At 38.9% G+C, this 27,338-nt stretch overlaps 1 protein-coding gene across 2 annotated transcripts; it reads right to left on the bottom strand.

Moving 5' to 3' along the window:
- On the bottom strand, window positions 1-27,338 carry PAXBP1 (PAX3 and PAX7 binding protein 1). Of its 2 annotated transcripts, none has more exons than XM_075432771.1 (18): window positions 26,814-27,338; window positions 25,154-25,282; window positions 23,319-23,495; window positions 21,894-21,989; window positions 21,043-21,146; window positions 19,996-20,216; window positions 18,847-19,036; window positions 13,892-14,015; window positions 11,518-11,617; window positions 10,943-11,058; window positions 8,811-9,010; window positions 7,270-7,414; window positions 6,989-7,110; window positions 6,159-6,235; window positions 5,785-5,851; window positions 4,071-4,217; window positions 3,527-3,681; window positions 1-1,526 (listed from the first exon to the last, which is right to left on the bottom strand). In XM_075432771.1, the coding sequence occupies exons 1-18, from the start codon at window positions 27,262-27,264 to the stop codon at window positions 1,409-1,411; spliced, it is 2,739 nt and encodes a 912-aa protein (XP_075288886.1). In that variant the 5' UTR covers window positions 27,265-27,338; the 3' UTR covers window positions 1-1,408. The 2 variants fall into 2 exon arrangements, with proteins under 2 accessions (XP_075288886.1, XP_075288877.1); XM_075432762.1 differs by having other exon boundaries at window positions 21,768-21,989; window positions 26,814-27,337.

Below are 27,338 nucleotides of genomic sequence, written 5' to 3'. Positions count from 1 at the left end.
TCCTTGACAGACGAGTTTATTGAAACAATTTTTAAAAGCAGATATTTCTGAATGTAATCCATCAATCCCAACAGTTCAGAAAAACAATTGTTCAGTGTCCAAATGAAGTGTGCATGTTACAAATTGTACATTTTTAATACTAATTTATACCACATGATATGAGCATAAAATGCAATGATTTCTTATGTCACTCAGTATGCCAATTTATTGCTACAGTTCCCCGAAAAAAGTAGGGCACACCTGGAAATAGCCTTGGACTCAGAGCTATTACAGCTGTTCCCACGCCTCAGACCCCACGATCAAGTCACTAGTGTTCCAATGTAAATTACCAGATTTTTAAAGTGTTTTCTTTTGATTTACATTTAAATTAAATGCTTTTTTTTGCAAGACAATTCTTAGATAGTATTTAGTGGGTAGTGTAACATTTGAATATTTACTACAATATAAATAGTTCAAATTATAGGACATAAAGTTTTCTTCACCTTCATTTTGCTTGGTATCTTTAGCCATACCAATCAGAATAAACAGGTTCCGTGTATGAACTTACAAAAAAAATCAACCCACAAACAAAAACACAAACAGTGCATTTTACCAACTTGCATGAGGAACAAGGGTCCAGAGTTCATAGGTAAACTATTACTCCTACAAAATGAAAGGTGTCTGGGGCTTAGGAAGCGCTGTCATGTATAGCTGCACAATAATCACAAATTCTGGTTGTATGCCTGTATTAAAAAAAAATAACAACTAAGCATTGATTTGGGTTTTCCTTTCTGTTTTATTTCTAAGAACAGTCTTAAGAGTTCCATATTCTGAATGCAAATGATTTTTTTTGCTATTCCAATTTGAGTGCAGCACATCTGCTTTTTTTAAAGGTCAGGTTCCATTTGAAAGTGTCTCTACTCTTTAGCTCAAATGATTTTCAAATATTTGAATATTTTTCCAGCCCTTTTGACCAGTAATATGATCATTTCGTTGTCAAAATAAGTATTTTTTAGCAAATGAAAAGCTTATTCCAACAGTACAAGATCTCTATATCCAGTGTGAAAGCAACATGGTGGTATAAATATATGCATACATTGTATTCCACATAATATATTATACACATTCCAGTTAACCATGGAACAATTAACAGGAGTAGATGACTACTAATCATGGGTACAAAGTATTTTTGTAAACAAGATTTTGAGACTCTTCAAGGAAAATCTGATTTCTGGCAAGATGACAATCTTGGGATTCTATTTTTTGTTTTCAAAGATGACGTGTTTTTTTTTTTAAAGGATGCTGTATATAAGAATGCACTTTGTATTAAAACAAAGATCAATACTTTACAGTTTAAGAAACTTTACATATGTACATAAATTACACATCAGGAATGGTTTTAAAGCTCAAAATGAGTTGTCGGAAAAGTCTATTTTCCTTCTATTAAAATCTTTAACTCTTTTACGTTGTGATCATTCGCAACTGTCACAGCATGATCCAGTGCTTGGATACTTGCTAGAAGCTTTATGATCTGCTTTATGTGCTCCCTAAAACAGAGGAAGGAGAAGTCAATACAGGAATGGAACAATCATGTACAAGTATTAATATTTCAACAGAAGACTACATTATGAATCCATATAGCCAATCGGATTCAGATAACTTCACATCATCATCTCCTCCACTTGCTTAGTCTGATAAAATAAGCTCATTATCAGCTTTGTACTGGAACTGAAAAATTTATTTTGGGAGTAGGAATTCATCATACAATATGGTTTAATACTAGATGCAGTATAATCTCAAGAAAAAGTCTTGGATTACTGTGAAATGAGTCACCTCTCTCTTGGTAACTATGTTTAAGCCAAATGAAAAGAAAAAAAAAAAATTCAAGGTAGCAAGTACGCTTTAATGCATGCATTAAAAAGGTACGGAGCTTGCCACCAAGGAACTGCCCTACAGCTCAGGTCAATCTAGGAAGCTTAGAGTGAACAAACTGCTAGGAGGACTGTACTTCTTTGGCTGTCAAGAACAATTTTGGTGTCTGGCTAGGAGGATGGACACGCAATTTAGACCAGTCTCTCAAAAAATACTAGAAGTTCAAAATTAATCTTAAAAATCTGTTTAATGGGGCAACGGCAACAGATTTGTTAAATGCCAGGAAAAAGGAGGAGGACAGAAGATAGAAATTAAACTAGAATTCACTATGAAAAAAAAAGGATTAATTGGATGTTTCCCTTCCAATACAAAGTTTTACCAAGTTATCCTTTCAGCCGGTAAAGAAAGTTCTTTCAAATTTAGAAACAGGCTACCAAAAGAGATAGAGTTTAATCTCTGCTGGATTCTCTCTCAACTCCTTCATTTCAATTCCAGCATCATGCTAGGCTTAGGCATTTTGGTTTTAGAAGGCAAGGAATAACAAGTCTATTTTGAATTTGAATCATGGGGAAATTTAAATTGGTATGTGACACTACCGTTATACTTTGGACACAAAGTTCTGAGGCATAACCTGAGAGTGGATAAAAAATTGTCTGAGCATAACCCAGTGTGGCACAAAGCTCTGTGTTCTCTGAAAACGAGACAATTCATATGCCACAGCCAAGAGTGATTCCAAAGACAGAAAAGTGTCTAATAACCAATGTGGTAACTGGAAAAAAATTTGATACCAGAAAAAAAACCCCAAACCTCTTAACCAAGATTCCTCTGCTATGGTTTAAGGGAAACTTCTGTCTCTCTGTTTCAGTGCTATGCATAAGATAAAAAAGGGATAAGCATCAGACACCCTAGAGAGCCTCAATAATTGGCGAGTGCCTCAACAATGGCTCAAGCAAGTCCAGCTATCAAGAATGACTAATGCAGGTAGCGAGGGCGTTCATCTTTCCAAGTGTCAGGTTTGCTGCAACAACAGAACTATTGACCTTGAAACCTCTCCACCTCATGCAGCAGCACAGGAATAAACAATCTTCCAGTCTTGTTATATTCCTGCGTATCAGTGCAACAATTTGGTTTTTAAGTTTATCGTTGCTTAAAACAATACACCCATAACATTTCAGGTTACTTGGCCAGCAGTAACATTTATGCAGCCAATATGAACTTTTAATTACGCTGGTTATCAGACCAGCAGATCGCACGAGTAAAACAACTCTTTGATCTAAGGGAAAACAGGTTCATCTAGCTGACTGCGTACATGAAATCCGAACTTTTGTACTGTATACAAAAACACAGGCTGTAACTTAGAAGCCATTACGCAGGAATCGCCAAGAGGCTCACAAGGTGGAACAGTCCAAAACCAGTAGCTACAAAATTTGCCAGAACCAGTGACAGTAAGCAGCAGTGCAAAATACATCATGAATGTTTAAAGATTTCCAGCAGTTGCTGTTTTCAGACACTTAAAAATCTCTCCATCTAACATACGGTAACATTTTTAAAGTTTGAATTCAAAGAAGTTTCAAAAGGCATGCAGCAGTATGGAGACATTTACCCATGTTTGCATGCATCAGAAAAAGAACACAAAGCACGAGAACTGCAACTGCATTGACTCAAGATAAGTTACCTTGCATTTCTTTTCTCTACGTCAGAGCAACCAATGCTGTTTCTATAAATTGTATCAGCCAGATGAACAAGGTATCTACAGAAGTTTTCTAGCTGAGAAATGGTCTTGTCTCCTTTTAGATTAGCAAACCACTGTTTAGGAAAGCAAGCAATTACCTAGACATAACAGGAAAAAGAAAGTTAAACACAACATAACAAAATTGTAAAAGCTATCCAACATGCTTTGTGAAGTTTGCCAGGTAAGATTGCAGTGACAAAGCCCAACTGAGTGAAACAGTGAGAAACCTAAAAAAACCCGTAAATTCCAAAATGCAAGCAGTAAAACACTGAAAACTACACTATATCTAAACCACCTACAAGTATGAGCTAGAGAAGATTCTTTCTTTAGTTTGTGTATTTTTAAAAAAATTAAATGTTTTTCATTGACATTACAATTTTGAGGTATCAAAGCCAAGATTTCATAGGTAACCTCAAGTTTTAACTACATTCTTCCTTCAGCTGAAGCTTGTGAATTACAAGCAATTTTATACATTGATTTTACTTACACTTTGAGCTTTCTTAATGCTGTCCTCTCCATACTCAGAGTTTTGAAAAGCCATAAGAATGTATCTATTTAGCAGACCATCTATTGACAGTTCCTGGAGAGTTTTGTTTGAAAGGATTCCATACCACTGGAGAAAGTTTCCTAATAACTGAAAATACAACACAGGGAAAATAAGTATTTCAAAATGTACTGAAACCACGAAGTTGATCAAACACCCTAGGGCCTCTCCAAATGCAACCGCACGGCCAAGGTAAGCAGTGGAAATATGCCTTCTGTTAGCTTCAAAACTATTCGGAATCCATAAAGTACCAGCATAGAGTGTCACGTATCCTTACACAACGACCACCACCTCAACTTTCCTCGTGCTTTGCACAAGAAATCAGAAAAAAGGAATTAAAGTTTTAAGCCACCTCATTCTCAAAATTTGATGTCAACCTCAAGCCAAGTGAGACCTGGCATACGGGCGCAAACCCACAGCCCCCTTTGTCGATGAAATCCCCAGCTACGCCGCCAGCACTCCCTTATTTCCACGGCACGGTGACAGCGGAGGCGCAGACGGTGTCCCGGGGGAGCGCTGGCTCGGCCCCTTGTGCAGCTGCTGCTCCCCAGCGGCGTACGGCCTGGGGAGAATTCCTGCCAGCCTCGTGCAAAGGAACGCCGCCAGCAGTTTACTGGTGAGGCAGATCATCAGGAAACAGTAAACCAGCGCTTGCCTCCCCACTTCTATTTCTGCTCGTCTGTGATGCTACAACTGACTTGCTAGCACGAGAGCGCTGTATTTTTAATGCTTCCCTAAAATAAAACAGTGTTAACAGCATGCATACTGCTGAACTTCCCAGGCTCTGACAGATACCGCCAAGAGCAGGCAATTCCACTCTCAAAGGAGACACAAGCCCTAAATAAGCTATCTATTTCATTTTTAACATTTTAAGACATGAGCTTTATGCATTTTTTGCTCTAGATAGCATTTAAGAACCTGACTTTTATTTCAAAGTGAAAGAATTCAGTACCAAATACATTAAGTAAATGAAGTGATTGCAATCCTATTCAGAATGCAGTCTCCCTCACTACTGCAATTTAAATAGAAAATTCCAGGTAAGAGTTCTGATCGTGGAGCTCAGCAGCTCAATCAACATGGGTCTCAGATTTTACCTTCCTATTTAGTTCGGAGTTAATTTTCTTCACAGCCTTTTATTGGAAATAAACTGTAACAGTCATAGCTTCTTACAGGCCTTTGCAAACTCTGTATTGCACATTCCACACACAGGGAATTTTTCTTTCACACTCTTTATCATTTCAATTAAACTAAGATTACAAATGCTCTTATACTTTACAAATAGCAGTGAGCTTTCCAAAAGGGCCCAAGTTATTTTCATGAAGATTCTCACACTATATATGAAAAAAACCCCACAAACCAAGCTCTCTCATTCCCACATAAGCAAAATAAAAGCAGCATATTTTATTCTGACAAGCACAATGTCATTAAAAAAACCCGGGCTGAGTATGCTAAGTAAACCCAAAATGTACAAGTTCTTTTGAAGAGGGCACAGTGCATTATCAAAGACAAAGACTTTCTAAGACTAAGACTAACTAATTTAGAGTTCTTTCAAATAAAGTTAAAGCAATTTCCATCTACCACATTTCATGAATTTGAAGAGGATTTTATTGTCGCACTGTCTAAACCAAAGATTTACTGGATGTATTTACTGACTTACCTTAACAGAGGACCAAAACTGACGTTGGAAAAACAAATATGGACCAGAGTTCTTGTTTTCTAAGATGCTGGAAAGTAAGAGATTTCTTTAATGAGCAACCAAGACCACCTCTGTCTGGAGTTTACTGGCTTCCTCCTTCCCACTCACAGTTCAATTCTATAAATATTCCCTTCCATCCTGCTTGTGTCTGCTAAATCCTCACAGCATGATACGGAAAGATCGCCTGTATCCAGCTAGTGAACCATGCTGAGAAAAAACCCTGTTAACTATGGACAGAAGACACAGACTTGCTAATACAGACCTAACACCATAGTTGAAAGTAAAATCACAGAATCACAGACTTACTTTTTTTAATCACAGAATCACAAACTTACTTTTTTGGATATAAGGGCATGAATACATCATCATCTAGTGTTCTCCTCATTCTTAGCAAAAGTGCCTTTAAAAGCATCTGAAACAGATTAAATTTTTTTTTAAAGTGTCCAAAGCACTGCTTTAGTAGTTAACCACTTAGAAATCGATTTTTCAAAGCAACAAAGAACAGTTGTGAACCTAACAGTAAAAGGTATACATACTTAAGCACACATATAAATAAAGTCTAAGAGAAGCCTATAATAATTAACAGCTGAAATTTGACACTTTCAATAAAAACTGAAGGCAATGGAATGACTTTATGATTAAACTTGGCTACACAACTAGCTTCTGTGAAGTCAGGGCTTTTATCACCTTTAATCTTCTGCTAACTTTCCCATACACATGCACTTTGGCCTATCTCCCATTATTCTAAAGGCAATGCATACACTGCGTTAGCTACAGAACCTGAACTCATGACATCGGTTCTCAAATTCATAGAAGACAGGTAAAACAAATTTCAAGGCAATACATTTGAAAAGGTTACAAAGATCTAAAAAAGAAAAAACTGACTATTTGTAGCTAACCCTTACAGAAAAACTGCAGGCCAACAAGTCTTTGTAGATTTGGTATTCCTTTTTATCTCCAGCATCTATTTTGGGGAGACTTCACCGAGTTCCTCCTAATTTATCACCGTACTTGACTCTCCATAACTAGGCTGCAGAGCATCAAATAATTGCAAAATTCTCTTTCTTGCTCCTCACTAAGCATGCTGTGTTCTCCAATATAGAGTATTCAAAATATATTCAAATTCCTTCACTTATGCATGATATTTAAGAAAAAAAAAACTTACTTGGGTATTTTTGTTTTCTGCATTCACCACTGAAGGATATCCATCTACTAGTTTCTGTACAATTGCTACCATTCTAGATGTTTGTGTTGTAGAAAAAGGATCCCATATATTTTCAGAAATCACTGTAAGAGATTAAAGAATTACTCCACTCTGCAAATAGTCAAATACAGGTACTAAGACAGTCGGGCAATAATTTACAAAATAGTAAAATCTGCAAGCACAAACAAACCTCAGCTTCCACATCCCCCCCCTTTTCCTCCATTTTCTTTCTAAGACTATACCTGTTAATTTAGGAAGAACAACTCTCTCTACAATGGTAGGCAATAGTGAAATATCAGCATCATCTTTCACTTGCTCCTGTTCTTCACAGCCATAAAACAGCAATGATTCAAACCACAACATCGTCTCAAAATCTCGACACTTGCCCTAATAAAAAAACAGTTGAGGTTAGATTCCTAAACAGAGATTTGAAGTCAACGCAAAGAAAAATATTATATATGCAAGTATGATACACTCACAAAACAGACAAACTACTTTAAAACAGTCTACCAGGTGTGCTAAGCAGGCAGGGTAAGCAGCACTTGAGCACAATAACAACTCAAGAATCTAGCCCTTTTTGTCACTGTGTCAGGTACTCCTCTGCACTGGAAATAACAATAAAAAAGATATAGTGCCTCAAGACCAACAGTCTCTTAATATAGCTCAAGGATGGGCGAATTACTTCACCTGCTTTGGCTCCCTACTTCTGAAGCAGGGATACTACTTCTCTCAGAACCACAGGCAAGCCTGATTCCTGAGAAGTGAAGAAAATGTTCTGCCTCTGCCTGAACACTACTAATCATGCCATCACAGGTCAGATTCGTGTATGTGGACAGCCCAATCCAACCAAAATCTGAGAGAGGATGGGCAGCAAGGTCAATTTTCCACAAATCAGCCAAATGAAGCAATTCACTCTACAACCACTAGACCTAATGAAGTGAAAACAGTGGAAGTAAGACCGCTTTTTTTGGCAGCTGTTGCCCTACAGATTTTAACTCCTAATTATACTTGAGCCAAATAAAAGGCCACAGAATAGGGTAAAAGTGAGAAGTAGAGTTTATTTGTACTGCATTATATAACTACGCTTTCTGGATTAAAAACCTCTTTTCATGAATGCCTTGTAATTTTTGTAACTTAGCAAAATGCTTAACAAAACCAGTAACACAGAGTAGTGAAAACAATCAGATTTAAGAATTCTGTACACCATGTCTCCAACTAACTTGAGATTTGTTTTGCCAGCTTGAGAACTCACAGAGAAATAGCATGGGGGAAGGAAGAACGTACAAAAACACATCTAAATTTAATGAGGACACCTTTCACAGATTTTTCCCTCACGTATTCAAAATAAATACTCTGAATGCTCTCTGAAGAAGACTCATGCTTCCCCTCCTATGCAGTCAGAGCAGAGGGGACAGAAGATCCCCTTTACAAATATTCTCTGTAATTAAGAAAAAAAACACTTCTGAAAAAAGGAGAGATCCAGTCATTTGTGAGATAGGCTGACACATCTGCAGACAGTGCTGCAGATGAGCTAAGTTTTGAAAGGGAAGAGACGACAATCTGCCTTATTAGCTCAGTTTCCTAAAAACACCCAAAATAAACCCAAGCAAGCTTATGCAACTGCACTCACTCTGTGCCTTGACCCACTCCCATTCCCCAGCAAGAGCCAACACACGCATTTATAAGCGGCACACATTAAAGGGACAATTTACTTTGCTCTGCAGAAGTGTGAAAGAACCACTATATGGAAGCTTACACAGAAGTTGCTTGCAGAGGACCTTACCTCCAAAGGAGTCCAGATAAGCAGCTGAAGTCTGATTAAAGGGTTAAACAGCTTTGGTAAACAGAGGCCAATATAAGCATCCTTATAAGAAGCAAAGTATTTTGAACGCCAAGCTTCAAATTGTGACTTTATACAATCAATTGAGTAAAAGCTTTCCAAAACATCTTCAAAAACTTTGCTGGATTCTTTCAATATACGATCTGGTGGGGGAGAAAAAGAGTAGTAAATTTATCACCTATTCCCTGTAATACCTCTGTCAAGATGGAATTTGATGCTCACTGGCATAAGCTAACTCCTATAAACAAAATCAAAAAACCACCACCTTTTAAAAGTTCTGTTACTGCTGCCTCAAATACACAAAGCAATAAAAACATGACCATACGAGTACTCTCTGATATACTGTTTTATCACAGGTCTCGCTTTAAACACTTCATACAATGATTTTCAGTTACCAGACACTGGACTGGTGATGTATTGGGCTGTATTCAGTATGGATCTAATTTCAAAGCTGGCCTTCCTCTGCATGGGAGTTTGGGACAGCTGATCTCCCTGTCCCTTCCAACCCAAATTATTCTACAGCATTGCCTATCCAAGTGCAAGTACAGGAGGGCATCTCAGATAAGCCAGCTGAATCGGCACTTCAGACAGAGCAGGTCCTGGCAGACACAATGCTGAACTGCTGAACATAACATGGCTGTTAGCACTGGGCAGCCATTATGATCCCTTGGACTAACAGGGGAGCTACCAATGATAAAAAAAAAAAGCTCAGAAACTGATGGAACACCTACAGAAGGATTTTGTAGACATGAAAGTGCCAAGTTACAAAGAGCAATTCAGCCACACTAATTTTTAATCTAGATAATTTAACTTAGTGGTTAATTATAGCATGTAACAACCTTAAACAGTTGGTTTGTTTATCAAAGAGCTCTCCTGGCATCCACAATTTTGGTAAATCAGCCAGCAACTAAAGGTGTGGAAACTGTTTGCACTTCCGAGGGATCCAACTGCTAGACAGTTCATCTAATTGCTTTTTTCATCTGTTCACACTTTGAGTCTCCACAACCACCTACAGCAATGACTTTAGCATTTTTATTACACTGTCTGTGGGAAGTGACTTGTTTACTTTAAATCTATCCTGCCACTTCATTTCATGCCCTCTAGCCCTCACACTGTGACAAGTCAACATCGTTCTCCTAGCTGAAGAGTCCAAAACTGTTTAATCCCTCCTCACATACAACATAAACAATTCTATGTATGTGATCCTTGCTGCTCCCCTTCTTCATATTTCTTCTAATCTGATTAAATTCTCTTTAATGAGAAAGAATGGTAATTGCACTCAGAAGGTAAAAGGATTACTTCAGTGATGTTCTACTTTCTTCATTACTGGTTTCACAGTAACTGCTGGAATTGTTTGCCTTTTAATTGCTGCTGTAAAAGATGACTGTTCCATCAAACTATCTATACTTCCCCAAGTCTCTGGTTTCTTGCAGTTCTCCCAGTGCTTTAGAGGCATTAGCTTAACTTACAACCCCGTTTATTGCATCATCAGGGTTATGCATAATGGCATAGTAATGGTTACTTTGAGCAAAACACCATAAAACTGTGGATGAATTTCAAATTAAGTCAGTACCGCAAGATCTTTCTGCAGTGTTTGCATTCAGCATTGTTTTCTGCCACCTGCAAAGTTTGACAGGCTGTAACAAGTCTACAAAACTTATGTCATTGCATTTCTAGATGCTTACGCAAAACTCCAGAAAATACTTCCTATCAAGCAAAAAAAGGTTTCTAAAGCACTGAGGTTTTCAGGATTTTACGTGTAAAACAAACAGATATTTGAAGAATGGTAAACCACATTACAAATTACAAGGAAGACTTAGTATCTAGTGAAGGTACAAAAGCTTACTGCTGGCCAGCAAAAGAATGTTTTAATTAAATAAAAAGAATCTCACTAAAGATGGGGTATTTAGCTAACTGCACAACAGGTTGGCAAAAGAGCTCACACTGATAGCAAGGAACAGTTCCTGTTTTCTCCAAAACATGGTGAAATATATGGACAAGGCTGCATTTGGATCAATTTTTTTTCGCCAAATTTTCTGTATTTTGTTACATAAAGCTTCAGTAGCTTTTCTAACCTCGCTCCATGTTGAAGTTTGTAATATCCATTGAAGTTTCCTCATCATCGCTGGAAAGGCCTTCAAGGTGATCTGCCATCTTCCCAGTTTGCTCTCTTGCTTGTCTACGACGAGCTCTGAAAAGGATCAGTAGTATAAACCAGCTATTACCTTTTTTTTTTTTTTCAACTCCATATACAATGAACAGACCCACTTAAGCTTGTCCTAACTTTTAACGCAAGGAAATCCAGGTTGAAAAAAACTTTCACTATGCCACCACCTCAAATGTTCCACTATCTTGCTGCCTCAAACAATGAAAGGAAGAGAAACCAGCAGAGACCATACAGATATGGAATGGGTTTACTATGCTTTTAGTGATTTTAAATCAGTATCATGTAATGGTGCCTTGTTTTGTACACTTCTATGATAAGCTGGGATATATAAGCATAGCCCTGCCCAGCACAGCAGCTTAAGTGTTTTCTTCCCTTTGCAGGAAAGGAGCAAACATTGCTACTTATGTTAGCATGTCACATAGGACAACTGTATTCTGCAAGCAGGCAAAGACTCCTAATGGACAATAAATCTCAGTACTCTACCTTCTAGCCTCTCTTTCTGCAGTCCGACGCTTTACTTGTTCTTGATAGATCACTCTGTCTCGTCCAAAAGATTCAAGATTTGGTGCCATCAGTGCTTTATCTGTAAAATTACATTGATGAAAATTAAAAAGCTTATCTATGATTATATAAATGCGTTGTAGGCAGCTTCACAAGAGCCTTTTACCTACTTTAAAATAAGTGTAATTTGAAGTAGAAAGTCGAAGTTTTCAAAAAGATGCACCCAGAAGTGTGAATTCGCAAACGTAGAGGTTAAAAGAGGAAGTGGTGGAGTTAGGAAAAATCTTCACTTAAATGTCAAATAGTTTTCACCATACTTCACTCTTGTCCCTCTCCTAACAGTGCTCAACTACATAAAAGTCAACAGGTTTTAAGAGAAATTGCTTAAACTGAATGTTACAAAACAAAAAGTGATCCTTACATAAACATGTTCACCATGTATCTTTCAGAAAACAAAAAAATGAACAAAGGCAGAGAAGAGTGACTGGAGCAGGAATACATGGTGTTTCATAGTTCTAGTCATAATGTTATCCACGTTTGTACACTTTAGATTGCCTAAAGTTTAAAACACATTAAAATCTACAGGAAAATAAAACATCTTCCCTCTTCTTTTAAAGCTGCGATTCATCACAGATGGTCCTGATTATAGAAAACAACACAGCTAACCAGTGAAGCTGATCAGCAACCAGCAGGCAGACCCAAGAGAGTTTCCAGTTCATCCTTTTCAGGTAAATTTTTTAAAAGTAGACTGAATGTTAGCCAGTTCTCAAGTACACCCACTTCAATATAAACATCAAAATTTAAACAAAAGCCTACCCAAATTTCAGGAGTAAGTTTATATGTTCCACCTAAATCTATTTACAAACTCATCATTAAAAATATTGATGATGATCTATGTCAGTATTCCAATTCTATACCAGAACTACTAAGAGCCTTAACATACAGAGGAAACTATCATTTGTCCAATTTTTTAAAATGTTATTTGAAGCTAAGCTACTTGGCTTTATGCAGAAGTAACGCAAAAGTTGGCAGATAAACTTAAATTTTCTAGCCCTTTAGTGTTCTGATACTTTATGAAGAGAAGCAGATTGTCTGTCCGCGACACACGTTAAACCAAAGGCTGGCATCAGTTCCTAGTTTCTGTGATAACTTGAGGGACAGAACTGAAATATTTCTAGACTCAGTGAAATTCATTCTCAAGATTCACAGATACGAAATAAGATCTCTCTTTAAAACCTAACCTTGTCAATGATAACTATTCCCAGCCCACCATTAAATTCCAGTCTAAAATAATCCATTCTAAGCTTCTTTTAGGAAATATGTTCCTAGCACATTAGAATCTCACAACAGCATTTTCATGGTAAAACTGCAAGGCGTACATGTGATGCCTGGGGCTCCAAATAAAGTGCTAAAGGGAATATTAGCGCTAACCACTCCGTAAAGGGATGACCAGCTCTGATGGCCTAATGCTTTATCACCCTCAGTGAGTTCTATGTAATGGTACTATCAGAATTTCATCTCTGGACATGCTGTGACAAAATAGAAAATGGCTTTTATTATAGGATTTTAGGTCAGCAATAGGACAGACAAAAAAGCGAAGCTCTCCAAAGCAGAAAGATCACTACTATTAATATGATATTTTACCCGTTGTTTAGCATGCTGATAAAGCCTCCTCCAAGGAACGTGTATTTCCATCCAAATTAACATATATACTTTCGTAGAGTTTTGCACACTGAGTTTCCTTGTGGTGATTACTCTTTAATGAGAATCCCCCATCCAAACACTCACAGTTAGCAGGTATTTTAACTGGCTAATTTTAAGCTGTATTTCATATAGAGTCACTTTGTATTAGTCTGATTTTTAAAAATGGCACCAGCCTCTTCCAGTTCTGTAGCTCTACCAGTGAAGTGTCTGAAATTAAATATTTATGCTGCCCACACAACAGAGCATTAGAAGCCATCTCTAGCCCAGTGCTTCATGGATTTGTACAGAGTTAACTGTAGATGTTACAGGGATTCAAGGAGGTTGGGGGAAAAAAAAAAGTCCTGATATAAGGGAAAAATCAGGAGAAACATGCTACCACTATTACCACTGCCACCATTCATACTTTTTCAGTGCTAGGAAAGAGACAATACAGTTAAGAGCAACAGAAAGGAGAGATGAAGTCAAAGTTAGAGTGGCTTTGAGTTTAAAACAAAACAGATTAGAGAACTTTTATCTCAGCTTGCTTCTGCCCATCTCAAGAGTAAGGATAAACTTTAAGACAGTCATACTTTAAACATTTACGTTTAAATTAAGCCATACTAAGTAAACAAGGTTGTTTAATGAATAATAAAAACCTTCAAGATGGACTGACTTGAATGGCTTGAAAACTCCGAAGATTCATCTTTAATATCATCTTGTCGTCTTTGGACAAGGCGGGAAGCTCGCTGTTTGTACAGCTGGTGCATTGCAGATTCAAGTTCGTTAATCAGAGGCACCTGTAAAAATACAACACACTACGTAATACCAAATTCTTCAGGTGCTTAGTTTCTGGGGTACCATACTATTCCGAAGCATAATGCTGTCACTGTACTTTTAGCAGCGCAAACTGTTTCCTTTTACCCGTTTGTATCATTTGGACCAGTAAATATTTCAACCTGAAGAAAACGCATGCATTTAACAACGTTGACAGCTTTCAACCATAGCAATAGCATTCTGAAAGTAACCTCTCTTGATCGAATGAGTCTACACAGTAAGACAACCATTTTAGACTGTGAGATGTTATTTCAAGTGCTCGTTTTCTCTACCAAGTACATTACAGACTGTGTTACAGTGCTTACAATTCTCGGACCTCACTAGTTCTGTCTTTAAACAAGAATATACTAGTATTCTACACTTTGATGAGAAGATAACCTGACTGTATACAGTGGAAAAACAAAGCATGAATCTAACCTCCTGAAGCCAGCAGGTATTGTTTTGCTCTAACTCTTATTTGCATATGCTGAAATATTATTACTGAAATGCAATAAAACACTGCATAAGCAGGTTATGCCAATAGGTAATTCAAATCAGCGAAGTGTTAATCAAGCCTACCATTAACATTAAAATTGTACAATTCGTGAGAGTTATGCATTAAGTATAACCTTTGAACAATACAGACTTAAGTCAGATCAGAGCTGCCACTGTTTTTTATTTGTTTGTATTTTTTAAGTGGACTAAATTTCAGTAGCAACTGTAACAAAAATAAATGATGTTGTAACAACTAGGAATTTCCTGACATTAAATAGCAGATTCACTGCTCACTGTTGCAAAAATTCATTTCCTGGGACAAATTAAAATTAGATTATGAACATTCAAATGCAAAACAGAACTTTTCACAAACTCTTAATTTGGAAAGGCAAGTCCTTTTGGTATGAACACTTAAGCCATATCCTCCTTACCTCCAAGACATATGCTTAGTCCACAGTCTTCCAGCCTTTCAGCTCATTGCTGCCTACCATCCAGGATTAAGTTTTTTTCAAAACCAAAGATAAAATCAGAAATTGTCTCCTGATGTAATTTAGAATGTGACTCAGCAGCTATTGAAGGACATCCTCCAGTAAAATACAAGATTTAGAGATTATAGCTACAAGGCCATTTCAGCTGAGAATGACACACGCATCAGAGGAGATATTTAAAGGAAAGAAGAATTAGCTCTCTGTGGCATAAACTGGGCTACAGGGATTAAAATGAAAGCAACTCTGCACGAACTCAAAATGTACAACTTTCTTATCAAGAAAATAGAGTAGAGAGAAATAGGAGGGAATATCCCAGCGCTGGAAGTGTATATTTGGAATTTAAGACAATTTCGAAAACAGAAATAATAATTTTAAAAATACTAGTTTTATGGCAGTTTACCATAGAAAACACAGCTGCTTCTCTTAACTGTGTAAAGGGAATTCTAAAATTGAAAAGTTAAATGAAAAATTTTCAAAGCAACTCTAGAGGTTCTTTCTATAATTGCCTCAGGATTAAAAAAAAAAAAACAGCTATGTATTCAGATACACAAATCCACTCAAAGTATTTCTGCCTTAAAAAACAGACTTAGAAGCCATTATTCTTCCATAATCAATACTGTGGTTGATGAGTGGCTGACAATTTCACCGACTACTATAAAGTTACAGCCCTGATTCATCATGTTTTGTTTAGTTCATATCTTAAATTCAGTGTTTAGCTTTTTTTTCCTTCTCTTACACTGTTCACAGTCTAAGAGGAAAAGTGGAAAGCTCTCTGAATATTTAGATGACAAGGATAATTTTCACCTACAGTCCACCTCTCTGACACACAGTGTGTTTTGATAATATGCTTTTGCAGGTAAAATAACAATTCATCTAACTGTGCTGTCAAAGATACGCTCGGAACAATTTGATCTTTCCGTATCCCTTGCATATTCCTACATGCAAAATGTAAAGACACCGTTACCACTTTCTAGCCTTCTCAGAAAGCATAATTTTGACAGTAATTACTTGTGAAGGAAGCCATGCAAGCATCTTCCACTCCATTGGTTTTATCATTTATGGGAAAAAAAAATATAGAGGATTTGACATTTCTACTGCTTGTGTCTAATATTTGCATAATAGCTGCCTCATTATACTCTCCACTGCAACTTACAAATGAGCAAGGGTTTCTAACACTCAGAATCTCTTCAAAACAGAATATAAACAAAATGGTTTTGCCTGGCTGGGGTTCACGAAGGGTTAAGCATGGTGAACAGGTGCAGAAATAAGATGGCAGAGGGAAGCAAGTCTAATTTACAATGATGTTTGTTCTCCAAAACGAAGTCAACAGACATACAAGCAAACTCTAGGGGAATGGACTCTTTCGGAGTGGACAAGTATATTGCAAATCCATTCATGCATCTTCAGCAAACCACTTTCTCATTCAGAACAATACTCATGTGAATTTGACTAATAACCATGGCTAGTCCAATAAAATAAAGAGAAAGCATCAAAGCATCATATTTGAAAGGATAGGGAGGAACCTAGCTTTATACACATTTAGAGTATGTGTTCATATATATGTGTGTGTATATATATACACACACATACATACACACACACAATATTGTTATTACACATATGGATACACATTGTATATGTTTATGTATTTTATAACCATAACTACTACACACATTATATATTACAAACACACACACGCTTTAAATATGAAGTAGTCAGGACCAGAGGTTCTACAAAAAATCTGAGAGGTAATTTACATCTACACTTAAGAAGAATTTACTGTCCTGCTGCATTTCATTATTTCATTTAAATAAAAACTGATACTGATTTTATTACTTCATTTTGTCCCCTCCCTCCCGCCTCCTTTTTAGAAAACCATGCAGTATCCCGTGGGCTACTGTTTTTGAATTTGATAGCACTTTTGCACGCTGCAAGCACTGAATTCCAAAACAGATTATCTGGCCAAGGAACTGAGGAATATATAGGGCACCATAATAAATGCAATGCTCCTGTTAAACTGATTGTGTCACATCCTAATTTTGCAACTCATTGTGCATACAGGTACTGCAGCAGCCTCCAACTGAAAACAGCAAAAATCTGTGAATGCCCCTAAGAAGCATGAGATGATAAAAATCACACCTTAAAAGTTCAATGGACTGGCATGGCAGGTGGAGCATGGGGATGGGGGGGAAGGGACAGGAAGGTGGCCCAGTGTAGAATCCTTCAAAGTCCAACCACCAGGAAAGCAAACTTATATTGTAAGAAAGCAACTTTAACAAGCCTGTTAAATTATCAGCAGCTAATTTGCTGTATAATAGCTGGAATTGATTTATTTACTAGTATAGCTAGATAGGTCAACAATCTTCCTACAAATGGAACTGAAATTGTTAAACTGTTACTCAACAGTAAGTTTTCCTGCTTATCACAATATCTGGGAGACTAAAAGGCTTGGTTTATACTCAGAACGGTGCATTCTAAAACAATTTGTTTAGACGAAATATGTGAACAAGACAGCACGAACCGTCAAAGTGAATCTCCAGCCATAGCTTACAGTTATCACAAAAGTAATTTAACAGGAGGTCTTTAGAAAACAAATGCTGAATAGATATAGGTATTTAACTTGTTTTCTGAAATAAAAATTTATCTCAGAGCAAGAATATAAGAAGTTATCTTTAAGGAGAAATTTAGGCATCTGAGCAACCAGCACTGACAGAGCTGCAAAGGAAGTACCTTTACTACCCCTCAACAGCTAATGCCAGTACAGACTCAGGAACACTGCTTCTTCAGTAAACGCTATCTACTGTAACTAATCAATTAGCTGGGTGAATTAACTGGTCTACACTTCCTCGGTTTGTTCACAAGACAGCTATTCTTCAACTTATAGGACTGAAGATGGGACTCTCCCAACCCCACCAATGCTGGACAATTAACGTCTAACCGATTAGCAGCCGGAATGCTTTTCTATTCCTCTCCCACACCTAACAAGCTAGGTAAGCGGCAGCTTCAACTACTCAAGTAATTCTGACAGCTAATGTATTAAGAAGATACTATACTATTGTATTCAAGTCGGAGGACAACGAAGAAATAGCTTATGTAGTGCTAACTGAGTTTTACAGCTCCTATGCGTGTGTAATATATATATAAACAAATATATACATATTCAGGAGCTCCTGTTATATTTACAACGAAGTAAGTAATCAAAATGTAATGAATAACATAAGAAAGAAAGACTAAGTTTTCAAGTTGGGTAAGTACAAAAGTATCACACTATATGAAACAAGTATATTTTTAAGTTTGGGTGTGTCTTCAGACAGCTACACTAGCTTTAAAACTTTTCTCCTTCAGACACTAGAGCAATACCAAGTATGTGAAACTGCCTGGCAGGAGGAAGTTTACAACACCACACAAAATACCAGTCTTTGTTACGGTGTTCATAAAGCATTCCAGAAACTAGCATGTTGTAATTCAGCCCTTCTTTTTGTTAACCACATATCCAACACAAGCAAAAAAGCAGCGTGTGAGTAAAGTCGAAATGACATAATATCTACTGAAATCCTAAAGACATATAATCTAAAAGTTTTTTGGGGCAATCTGAAGTCAGTGATCTCTTACACTGTGAAAGAGAGGTTTCTGATAACCAACTTGGCATGATGAAAAGTTATCTTTTCAACCCTGGAATAACCAAACCTTTAGAAGAGTATGTTCTCAGGGGACTTTTTTTGAAAACAGAGGGAGAAGCGGTGTTTGGCATGTACTAAGAGTCCCTATTTGTTTTGTTTTGTGGTTGTTTTTTTTTTTTTTTGAAAAAAGATGAATGTTTTTGCATCCTTACCTTTTCACTGAAACACTCAAGCAAGTCTTGGACATACCCTCGCATTTCTTGCAAAAACTTATACTGTTCACCAATACCCCCAGAAGACCCTTCTAATCTTTCAATTGCCTTGGTAGAGTCCTCTCGGCTTTGCTGATGTTTCTCATATTGCTGCCGATTAGCTTTGTGCAATTCTTTCATAGAGTCCAACCTGAAGGGCAACGGATAAATAGCAAATTTACATCCAAAAGTCTATATATTTCAGACCGCTGAGATATTAAACAGACAGTGCAAGTACCAAGTGTATATATGTGAAATGCTGCAAAGACACATTCTCTGTCACTTTCTCCCCTCTCTACATGAACAGCAAGGCTAACAGTTTAAATCAATTTGCTAGACTATGTTAACTGCATTGCACTGCTCACTCCCACAATTTTTTACAGGAGTTGCTATCACTTAGAATAGTGCAAGGCTGTCCCTAAAGTAAAACTGGGAGGAAAGGTTGGGGGAGTGGGGTGGGGCATGGGCTAGGGGAAAGAACTATAGCTTATACAGAGCAGTCCTATTCCTCTACTAACTCAATTCACTGTCAAAGGCTGTAACGCTACAAGGGGCATACAAACCAATTCTGAAGACATGTAAAGTGCAAGTTGTTCATTACAAATGATTTCTCACTGCAATTGGGTTGTTCATTCAGTAGGACCTTTTGCGTACCTGACAAGCAGATTACAATGTTTACACAAAAAAAACACCACACCCTATATACACTAAAATTTAAATTCTTTATCTACTGAAGGGGGAAAATCTGATTTGGTTTAAAAGAATGCAACTTGACAAGCTAAACACCTCACTGGCCTTTCAATTCTTGACTATAAGACTGTGCAGTGTCCAGAAGATGCAATTCAGACCTGTCTTCAACAAGATCAATGGCCTCATATTTAAAGCTTCACTTCCAGAGAAGCAATCCAAGGAGATTTTCGAACAAAGTGTCAGTGTCATCTTCACTTTGAGCTTTTTTTTGTTTGCCTTTTTATTTTTTTTTTAATGGATGTGCCAGTCAGTACTTTTCCAGCGATGAAACTCTGTGTTTGCTCACCGAGACTAAAAGACGCCTGAGGAACAGAAAGCTAGGGGACAGGTCTTTAAGTCTAAAAAGATGGTCTGTCCTACCTGTCTTTAAGCTGTTTCTTTACCAAATCAATAGTAACAGGAGTCATCTCATTACTGGGAGTTTTGAAAGGAACTGTATTATCTGTTTTTTGAGACTTGGTTTCCGATGATCCATATGCAGCATAAGTGTATGGAATGCCATATGATGAACCATAAGACAGTGTCTGGTAAGTGTTCTGGTAGTACAGATTATTCACTTCAGCAGGCTGACTTGGTTGAACCTAATGGAAGAGGAAATGAAATTGTACTATATTAGACTTTAAAGACAGCAGAAATTTCTTTTCTTTCACATTTCAAATGTTATAAAGTGAAAAATGTAGGCAGGTACGTAATTATCAAGTGGATTTAAGTGTAGAACTTCAAACACCTAAGGTGGAAGAAACAAATTCCCTCAGAAGCACCTACTTAAATGGACAAACTCTTAGCATCATTATCACTCAATATTTATGCTTATAACAAGTTGTTAAATGACAATTTTAACCAGCCTGTAACTCCTACAACAATCAAGTGCTTGGGACTACACTAAATTTTCTAAGACTAACAGAATAACATAGGTTCTTAAAGTTAGTGTGTTTGAACGTGATTTTGCTGAAACGTTTCTTAAAAGAACCCCTATCCTCTTCAACTGAGTGGCAACTTCACTATGAATAGAGAGACACATATGGTACAACCTGCTACAAATTCCAACTCCACACTGCAACACAAGATACAGAAACAACAAAGAAACACACACTGTTTACATGGACTCCACCAACACAACAAGAGAGGTTTCTTCAAACTGGCACGGTTCTAGATCTGTCTTAGGTTGCAAATAAATGCTGCTTAACAGCACCACAAACAATCAGTATCTACCCAGAAGAGAGAGACTAATGAAACGGGTACCACCGGATGCTTAAAATCTGACCCCCCATTTATCTTTAAAAGAATTTCAGAAGTTACACGCTGAACTTCTCAGATATAACAACGCGCAGTAAACTACTAAAGTTTGTAATGAATTTAGCCAATATATGCAGAAACAAAACAAAGAGTTCAGAACTAAATACATGCCTGAGGTATGTTGATTCCTTTCCGTATCTGTTCTTGCTCCCATCTACTGAGTTCTTCATCTTGCTCCCCTGCCACCAGCGCTTCATCATCGCTTCCCTCAATACCTTAATACGAGTAAAACAGACAGGTAACAAAAAGTAGAAGATAACTTACTCATAGTGAGGGCCATGAATTAAAAAACCTGAGAGACCATGCTTCGGTGGGAACATCTCAGTGCATCCTCCTTTCCTCTTCATGAGGAATTAAGGACACTACCCTGTGAATTATTATCACAGAGGTTCCACCAAAAAAATCCACTGGGTAAATTTGCAATTAACTGCTGGTAAAACACTCTAATGTTAAAATCCTATGTATCTTACTAACTTTCCTTTTCCAAAAGATTATTTTACCTGCTTGACAGCAAGAAGAATGCTATACCAAAGAACTGACGTTTTTCTTTCCACAAGTATATACTTCCTAAAAAACAAATTACAGGAACAATACTAATTCATCCTTAGTGTAAGTTTCTACTAGATTCAGCAGAGTTGTGTGCTTCTAAGCACAGAAACATACTTTGTGCAAAAGATTTTATACGGTGGTTCCATTATGCAGTACTTTTCCTTAGAAATTGAATATAGCTCCAGATTAATGCCTGTTTGAAAAAAGTGTTGTTTTAAAAATGTTGAATGGGAGCACTTGGAGTGAAAACAGTGTGAAAGTTTATCAGCTGTCCTAAAATGTTTTACCTATTTCCTCAGCAATCTTTTGCCTTTGGGATTTTTCCTTCACTGTAAAAACTATCCTCCTCTTCTCGTCATCATCTTCATCATCACTGGCATCATTTTCATCTTCTCGAACAAGGCGGCCTTTACCTGGTTCACTGTCAACGGGGGTAAAGTCTCCAAGTTCACGAGCCATTTGACGCTTTTTCCTAGCGGCATGAATAAAAGCAGCATCTGGAATTTCTCCTAGAGATAGATGTTTGCACCGTTAAACAACCACTGCAATAACACGAGTATTATGACTTCTTATCACTCATCTCTGCCATCCTATCAAATCATCTTTGCAAACAGAAAAAAATCCATATTCACAGAAACATTTGCAAGCAACTTACAAGCTGCACATGCAAACGTTCTGACCAGAAACCCTCAAAGCTGGGATCTTTCCCAAAAAGTTTGGCTCTGCTTCCAACAGCTCATGTGCCATAAGAGCAGGAGCCTGGTGTTCCCATGGGAAGTATTCCTGAAGAAAAGGAAGCCCTTTACAGCAGCCGACTGTTCAAAAGGGAGGAAGAAATTTAGGTTCTTGACTGTGTCACTTCCTTTCCTGATATTGCTCCCAACCCTTCCTATTTCGGGGGAACAAAAAACTTCGGCCATTTCACCAGATGACAACAACTCAGAGATTAAGAGGACACCAAACCGGACAAAGCTAGTATAAGAAGACTGTATCATCGAGGGAAAACAAGTAAAGCAGACCTAATTAAAAAAATCTAAAATATCTAGAACAAAATTAATGCAACTTACGTTAAGTCATATAAAGAATAGCCCCCAAAAATCAATTTTTTGAAACATGAATAACTTCTACCACCGCTTTGACTAGGCCCATGCAAAAAGTTAAATTTCAGATTCTATTTATACTTAACATGAGACACTTTATTCACGCCAGCAATATTTTTAGAGATGCAATAAAGTACATATTGCATCACGTTGCAATTGCCCCTGAAAGGAAAAATTATTTGGGAGTCAACTAGGAAATTCTTTTTCTCTTGAAATACGGCCAAGTCTGTGGACCCAGGACATCCATCTTGTATTTGGGGAGCAGGCTACCACGAGTTAGCTAACAATTAGTAAACTAGTTTCAAAAATACTTTCTCAGACTGATTTCTTTGGCCTCAGGGCCTGACTAGAACTTCGTTACGCAAACTGAGATAAGAAAACATTTGAGATACATTGCAGACCTGTCACTGAGACATTTGAACTTAAGACAGAATTTTAACTGAAAGCAGTTAAAATTCGTATTAAGTCACCTATTCCAAATCTACATTTTCTTACAGTTTGTCCTCACTTTGAGAGACAAATTCCTGCTTCTGACATCAAGATGAAGCATTCTGCAGTAAAACACTTTCTCTCACAAGGCTTGTAAAATTGAACAATTTTGTAAAACAGCAGTTTCCTGAATTCTTGGATGCTGGATATGTTGCTAGAAAGTATTTCCTAATCTCTCAAATATATTAGCCTGCTGTAAACGCTGCCTAAAGCATTTGTCAACATATCAGACATATTACAATAACCAACCTGGGCGGAGAACATTCAGTGATGACAGAGCACTTGAAAAAGCCCCACCAGCTTTTGGTTTTTCTTCTTCCTTCTCACTTTCAACTTCCATTTCTTCTTCACCATGCTCACTGTTTGCAGTCCCATCTTCTTGACCTATATCCTTAATCTGTCCTGTCTTTTCTAGTGGTGGTTCGACTGGTAAGACAACAAAGTCCATGTTTTACTCTCTTTATCAAGATCACTCGGAAGTACTTTTTTAAGTTCTAACAATCAAAAGCAAAAATCAAACTAACACGTTAAATGATAATTGTATTGTGGGAGATCTAGTAAAATATGTCTTCAAAACTGTGATTAAGTCACTGACATCCTCTCAAAATAAAATTTGATAAAGCAGACACCCCAACAACCACTAAACATTTTCCACATTGCCAAGCACTAAGAAAAGTGAGGGAACTCAATAATTAAGATCATATGTGCAACCTTTACACAGCCTCTCACTTACGTAATTATAAAGCATTGCCTGTGTTACACCAAACCTTTCCACAAGAACCGACTCATTTCAAAAGAACCTTTTCATTTTCCTCTTGGGCTGGGTGCAACATTACCCTACATTAGGTGGGTAACATACAGATACAGGCAGCAGGGACAAATGTTGTGTAAAAAAATGCATGTTAAACACAGCTACCCAATCCAAGTTGCGCATGTCTGAGTTTTTAGACCTTAGCATTTATTTAGAGAATCCAGACTACTGACTCCATAGCAGGCACGGGGTCTTTGCACTACAACCACATCCACTACAGAGACTGAAAAACAGACAAACAGAAAATAAGCACACACTAGCCATGTGTAAAATGCAATTTTTCAAGGATGTCTGTGACAGAAGCAAACATTAAGACCCAGGTTTCTATAGACTACCTGAACATTAACCACAGAAATTATAATTTCTGGTTTTGCTCATGCCCTATACCACTGCATAGACAAAGATTCTAACGAGAAAGAATTTGTGTGGTTTTTAAACGCAGACAAATCCTTTTAAAATCTTTAAGATTTTTAAAAGACTAATTTAATTCATTTAAAAAAGGGCAATCTTCTGCATGGGACCATGTTCAACTCTCATATGCTTCAGCTATACCGCTGCAATCTTTAGGCCATAAGCCTCTCAGCTTGTGCTCGTAGCATTGCAGGTTACTACTCTACACACAAACCTAACTGGAAAAAGAATCATTATGCTTTACCAATGAGCTTTGCAAAAACCAACAACAGAAGTGCAATGAAATTGAAATCCCAGGCTCTATTCCAAGCTCTGGAGGACTGTACATTGTTAAAAGATCTTTCTTCTCCAACACTTTCATCCTGTAATCTTAATCATCAAATCTACTCTAAGGTCCAAGTCCTGAAACAGGCAGCTGTTGAGCAATTTATGTAATAACAAAGGACACAACTCTGTTCACCCCAAAAATCTTCCTTTTTGAGAAAACGCATTACATGGACACATCCTGTTAGATGAGGACCAGACACAGTTCTAAACTAATTTAATTCCTTCCTGATTCAATAGGAAGAAACTCATCCGACAAACAGAGCTGAAATACAGAAACTAGAGGTCTACTGACAAACGTATAAGTAGCTGAGAAGTTTCATCCTTCTACATTCACTTCCATGTGAGAGAGAATCAAAGAACTCTCTACCAGCTTCAGAACAGCATTTGTAAGGTTCAGATAGAACACACTTCATGCATGCTTTACTTCAGTTCTAAACCCTCTAAAAAGACTAACAATTAATCTCAAAAACGAGTACTTTGTATTTACAACGCTCAATCTTTTCCATTACAAAAGTTACTGTTAGTTTTGCGTTACCATCTGTTGGAGAATTGACCTCCGTCCTAACTTTTGATTTTTCAAGATCTTCTTTGTATTCTTTCTTCAATTGTTTTACAATCTTTTTGCTGTAACTTGATTTCTTCACTTTAAAAACTTCTTCAGTTTCTTTAAAAGAGAAGTTGGGAAACATTACATTAGACCTGCCAAGAAGTATACTTACCTATTAAGTATCTTAATTTTGTACCTAGAACTTAATAAATGTCACTCACAATATAATTTAATGTGACTTTACATTTGCACTGTTGCAACAAAACCAGTCCCATATCCTTTCATGTGGACTCACGTCTACCTCATCTCTTTGTGGTCATTTTCATCCCACACACAGCACCATCACAGGAAAGCAAGGCTGAAGTTACACAAGTGTATACACATGGCCTGCTTTTATCTCACCGCAGTAATCTTTTTTTTCAAAAAAACCCCCAAACAAATGCACACCAGCTGATCCTTCACTACGACCACAAATTTGGAAGAAAAAGACATGAAGCCCCAACATTTTGGGTAAATAGTCTTTTCACAGCCACGCATATACTCAACTAATAAGTAAGGGAAGGGCTGGTTTTGGTTGCATGACCAGTTTAAAGGCCTGCAGCACTACAACCTACCAAAAGGTATACAACAAGTTGAAGAACTAAACAGCACAGAAAAAAAGTCAGTTTGATGTAGGAAATCCACAAGCATTTGGGTTTTTTTTCTTTTAAGTCGATAGTGTAATTCCATGTTTCCAGTATTTCTGTCCAGATTTCAAATCACTAGTCTTAGAATCCAAGTTCCAGTGACTACAAGAGAACTGCTGCTAAGAAAATTCAAAACGCACACTAACTCTCCTGCTGACAAAACATATCTCAAAAACAAGCTCCTCCTTTTATTCACCCTGAACTTCTGGGATGTAATGAACTCTGGAGTTTGAGGAGTGGTTTTTGGGCATTTTGAATATGTAATAACTATTATCCACCATCAGGTTATCCGAGTGTGAATGGACCAACCCATGAGTGCAGCACCCACTGGAATCCAGCAGAATTATTAGCTGAAGCACCTTACAAATACAACTATGCTATTCTTCCAAAAGCTGAGGTCCAGAAACCACTCGACCGCTTCTTCCACTATTAGCGAAGGTTAATCAAATAACACTTGTGGGCGGCCAGACGAACTAACTCTGCAACAGAACACCGGTGGCTCCACAGCGAAGGCAGGCAGTCCGACGCGACCCGCGCCACACCAGACGAAGACAACGCGGGCACCGAGCCGCGGGGCAGATGCCCCCCAGCCAGCACCGCCGGTCCCGGGGGGAGCAGGCGGGCCGGGGGGGGCCGCCCAGGCGCTGGGCCTAGCACCCGCCGCCGCACAAACCCCGCTCGGGCCGGAGCCCGGGCCCGGCCGCAGCGAGTGCAAGGCGGGTGCCCGCAGCCAGGCGCCGGCAGCACAGCAGCGGGGGCACTCCGCGCCCCCAGGGCTCCGATGCGACCCCCCCCCCCCCCCCCCCCCCCCCCCGGCACACGGGGCAACCCGGCTGCCTCCAACAACCAACAAAGCGCGGGGCCCGGCTCTCCCGGGGGCGAGCGGCGGAGGCCCGGCGCAGGCCGGGCAGCTCCGGGTCCCTCCCGGGCAGCGCGCCGGGGCGGGCAGCCCCCCGCCTCACCCTCTTCCTCGTCCTGGAAGCTGAGCAGGCTGGCCCGCGGCACCTCTTTGTTCTCCCGCGGCCGCTTCTTCTCCTTGGGGCGCCCGGCCCCCGGCAGCCCGTTGCCCTGCTGCGGCGGCGGCGGCGGCGGGGGGGGCAGGAGGGCGGGCGCCGGCAGAGCCCCCAGGCCGGCCCGGTCGCCTCCCATCAAGCCGAGCCCCAAGCCCAGAGCCGCGCCGTAGCTGGCGGCGCAGGCGAAGGCCGCGGGGCTACCGGGCAGGGCGAGGGGCACGCAGCCGGCGGGCAGCGGCAGGAGCCCGGGGCCCGCCGCCAGCGCCATGGAGGCCTCGCTGGGCCCGTCTCCGCCCGCCGCGGCCGCCGGCTCCTGAGGCGGCTCCTCGTCGCGCTCCTCGTCCTCCTCCTCCGAGTCGTTCCGCTTCCGCACGTTCACCCTCCGCGCCTTGCGGAACATCCCGCCGAGCACCGACCCCCCGCGCCGCGCCGCGCCGGCACCGCCCGCTCCCGCCACCCCGTGCCGCGGCCCAG

The sequence above is a fragment of the Opisthocomus hoazin genome, chromosome 1 (genome assembly GCF_030867145.1).
Source record: "Opisthocomus hoazin isolate bOpiHoa1 chromosome 1, bOpiHoa1.hap1, whole genome shotgun sequence".
Taxonomy (NCBI): domain Eukaryota; kingdom Metazoa; phylum Chordata; class Aves; order Opisthocomiformes; family Opisthocomidae; genus Opisthocomus; species Opisthocomus hoazin.
This window is presented reverse-complemented; position numbering and strand designations above follow the sequence as displayed.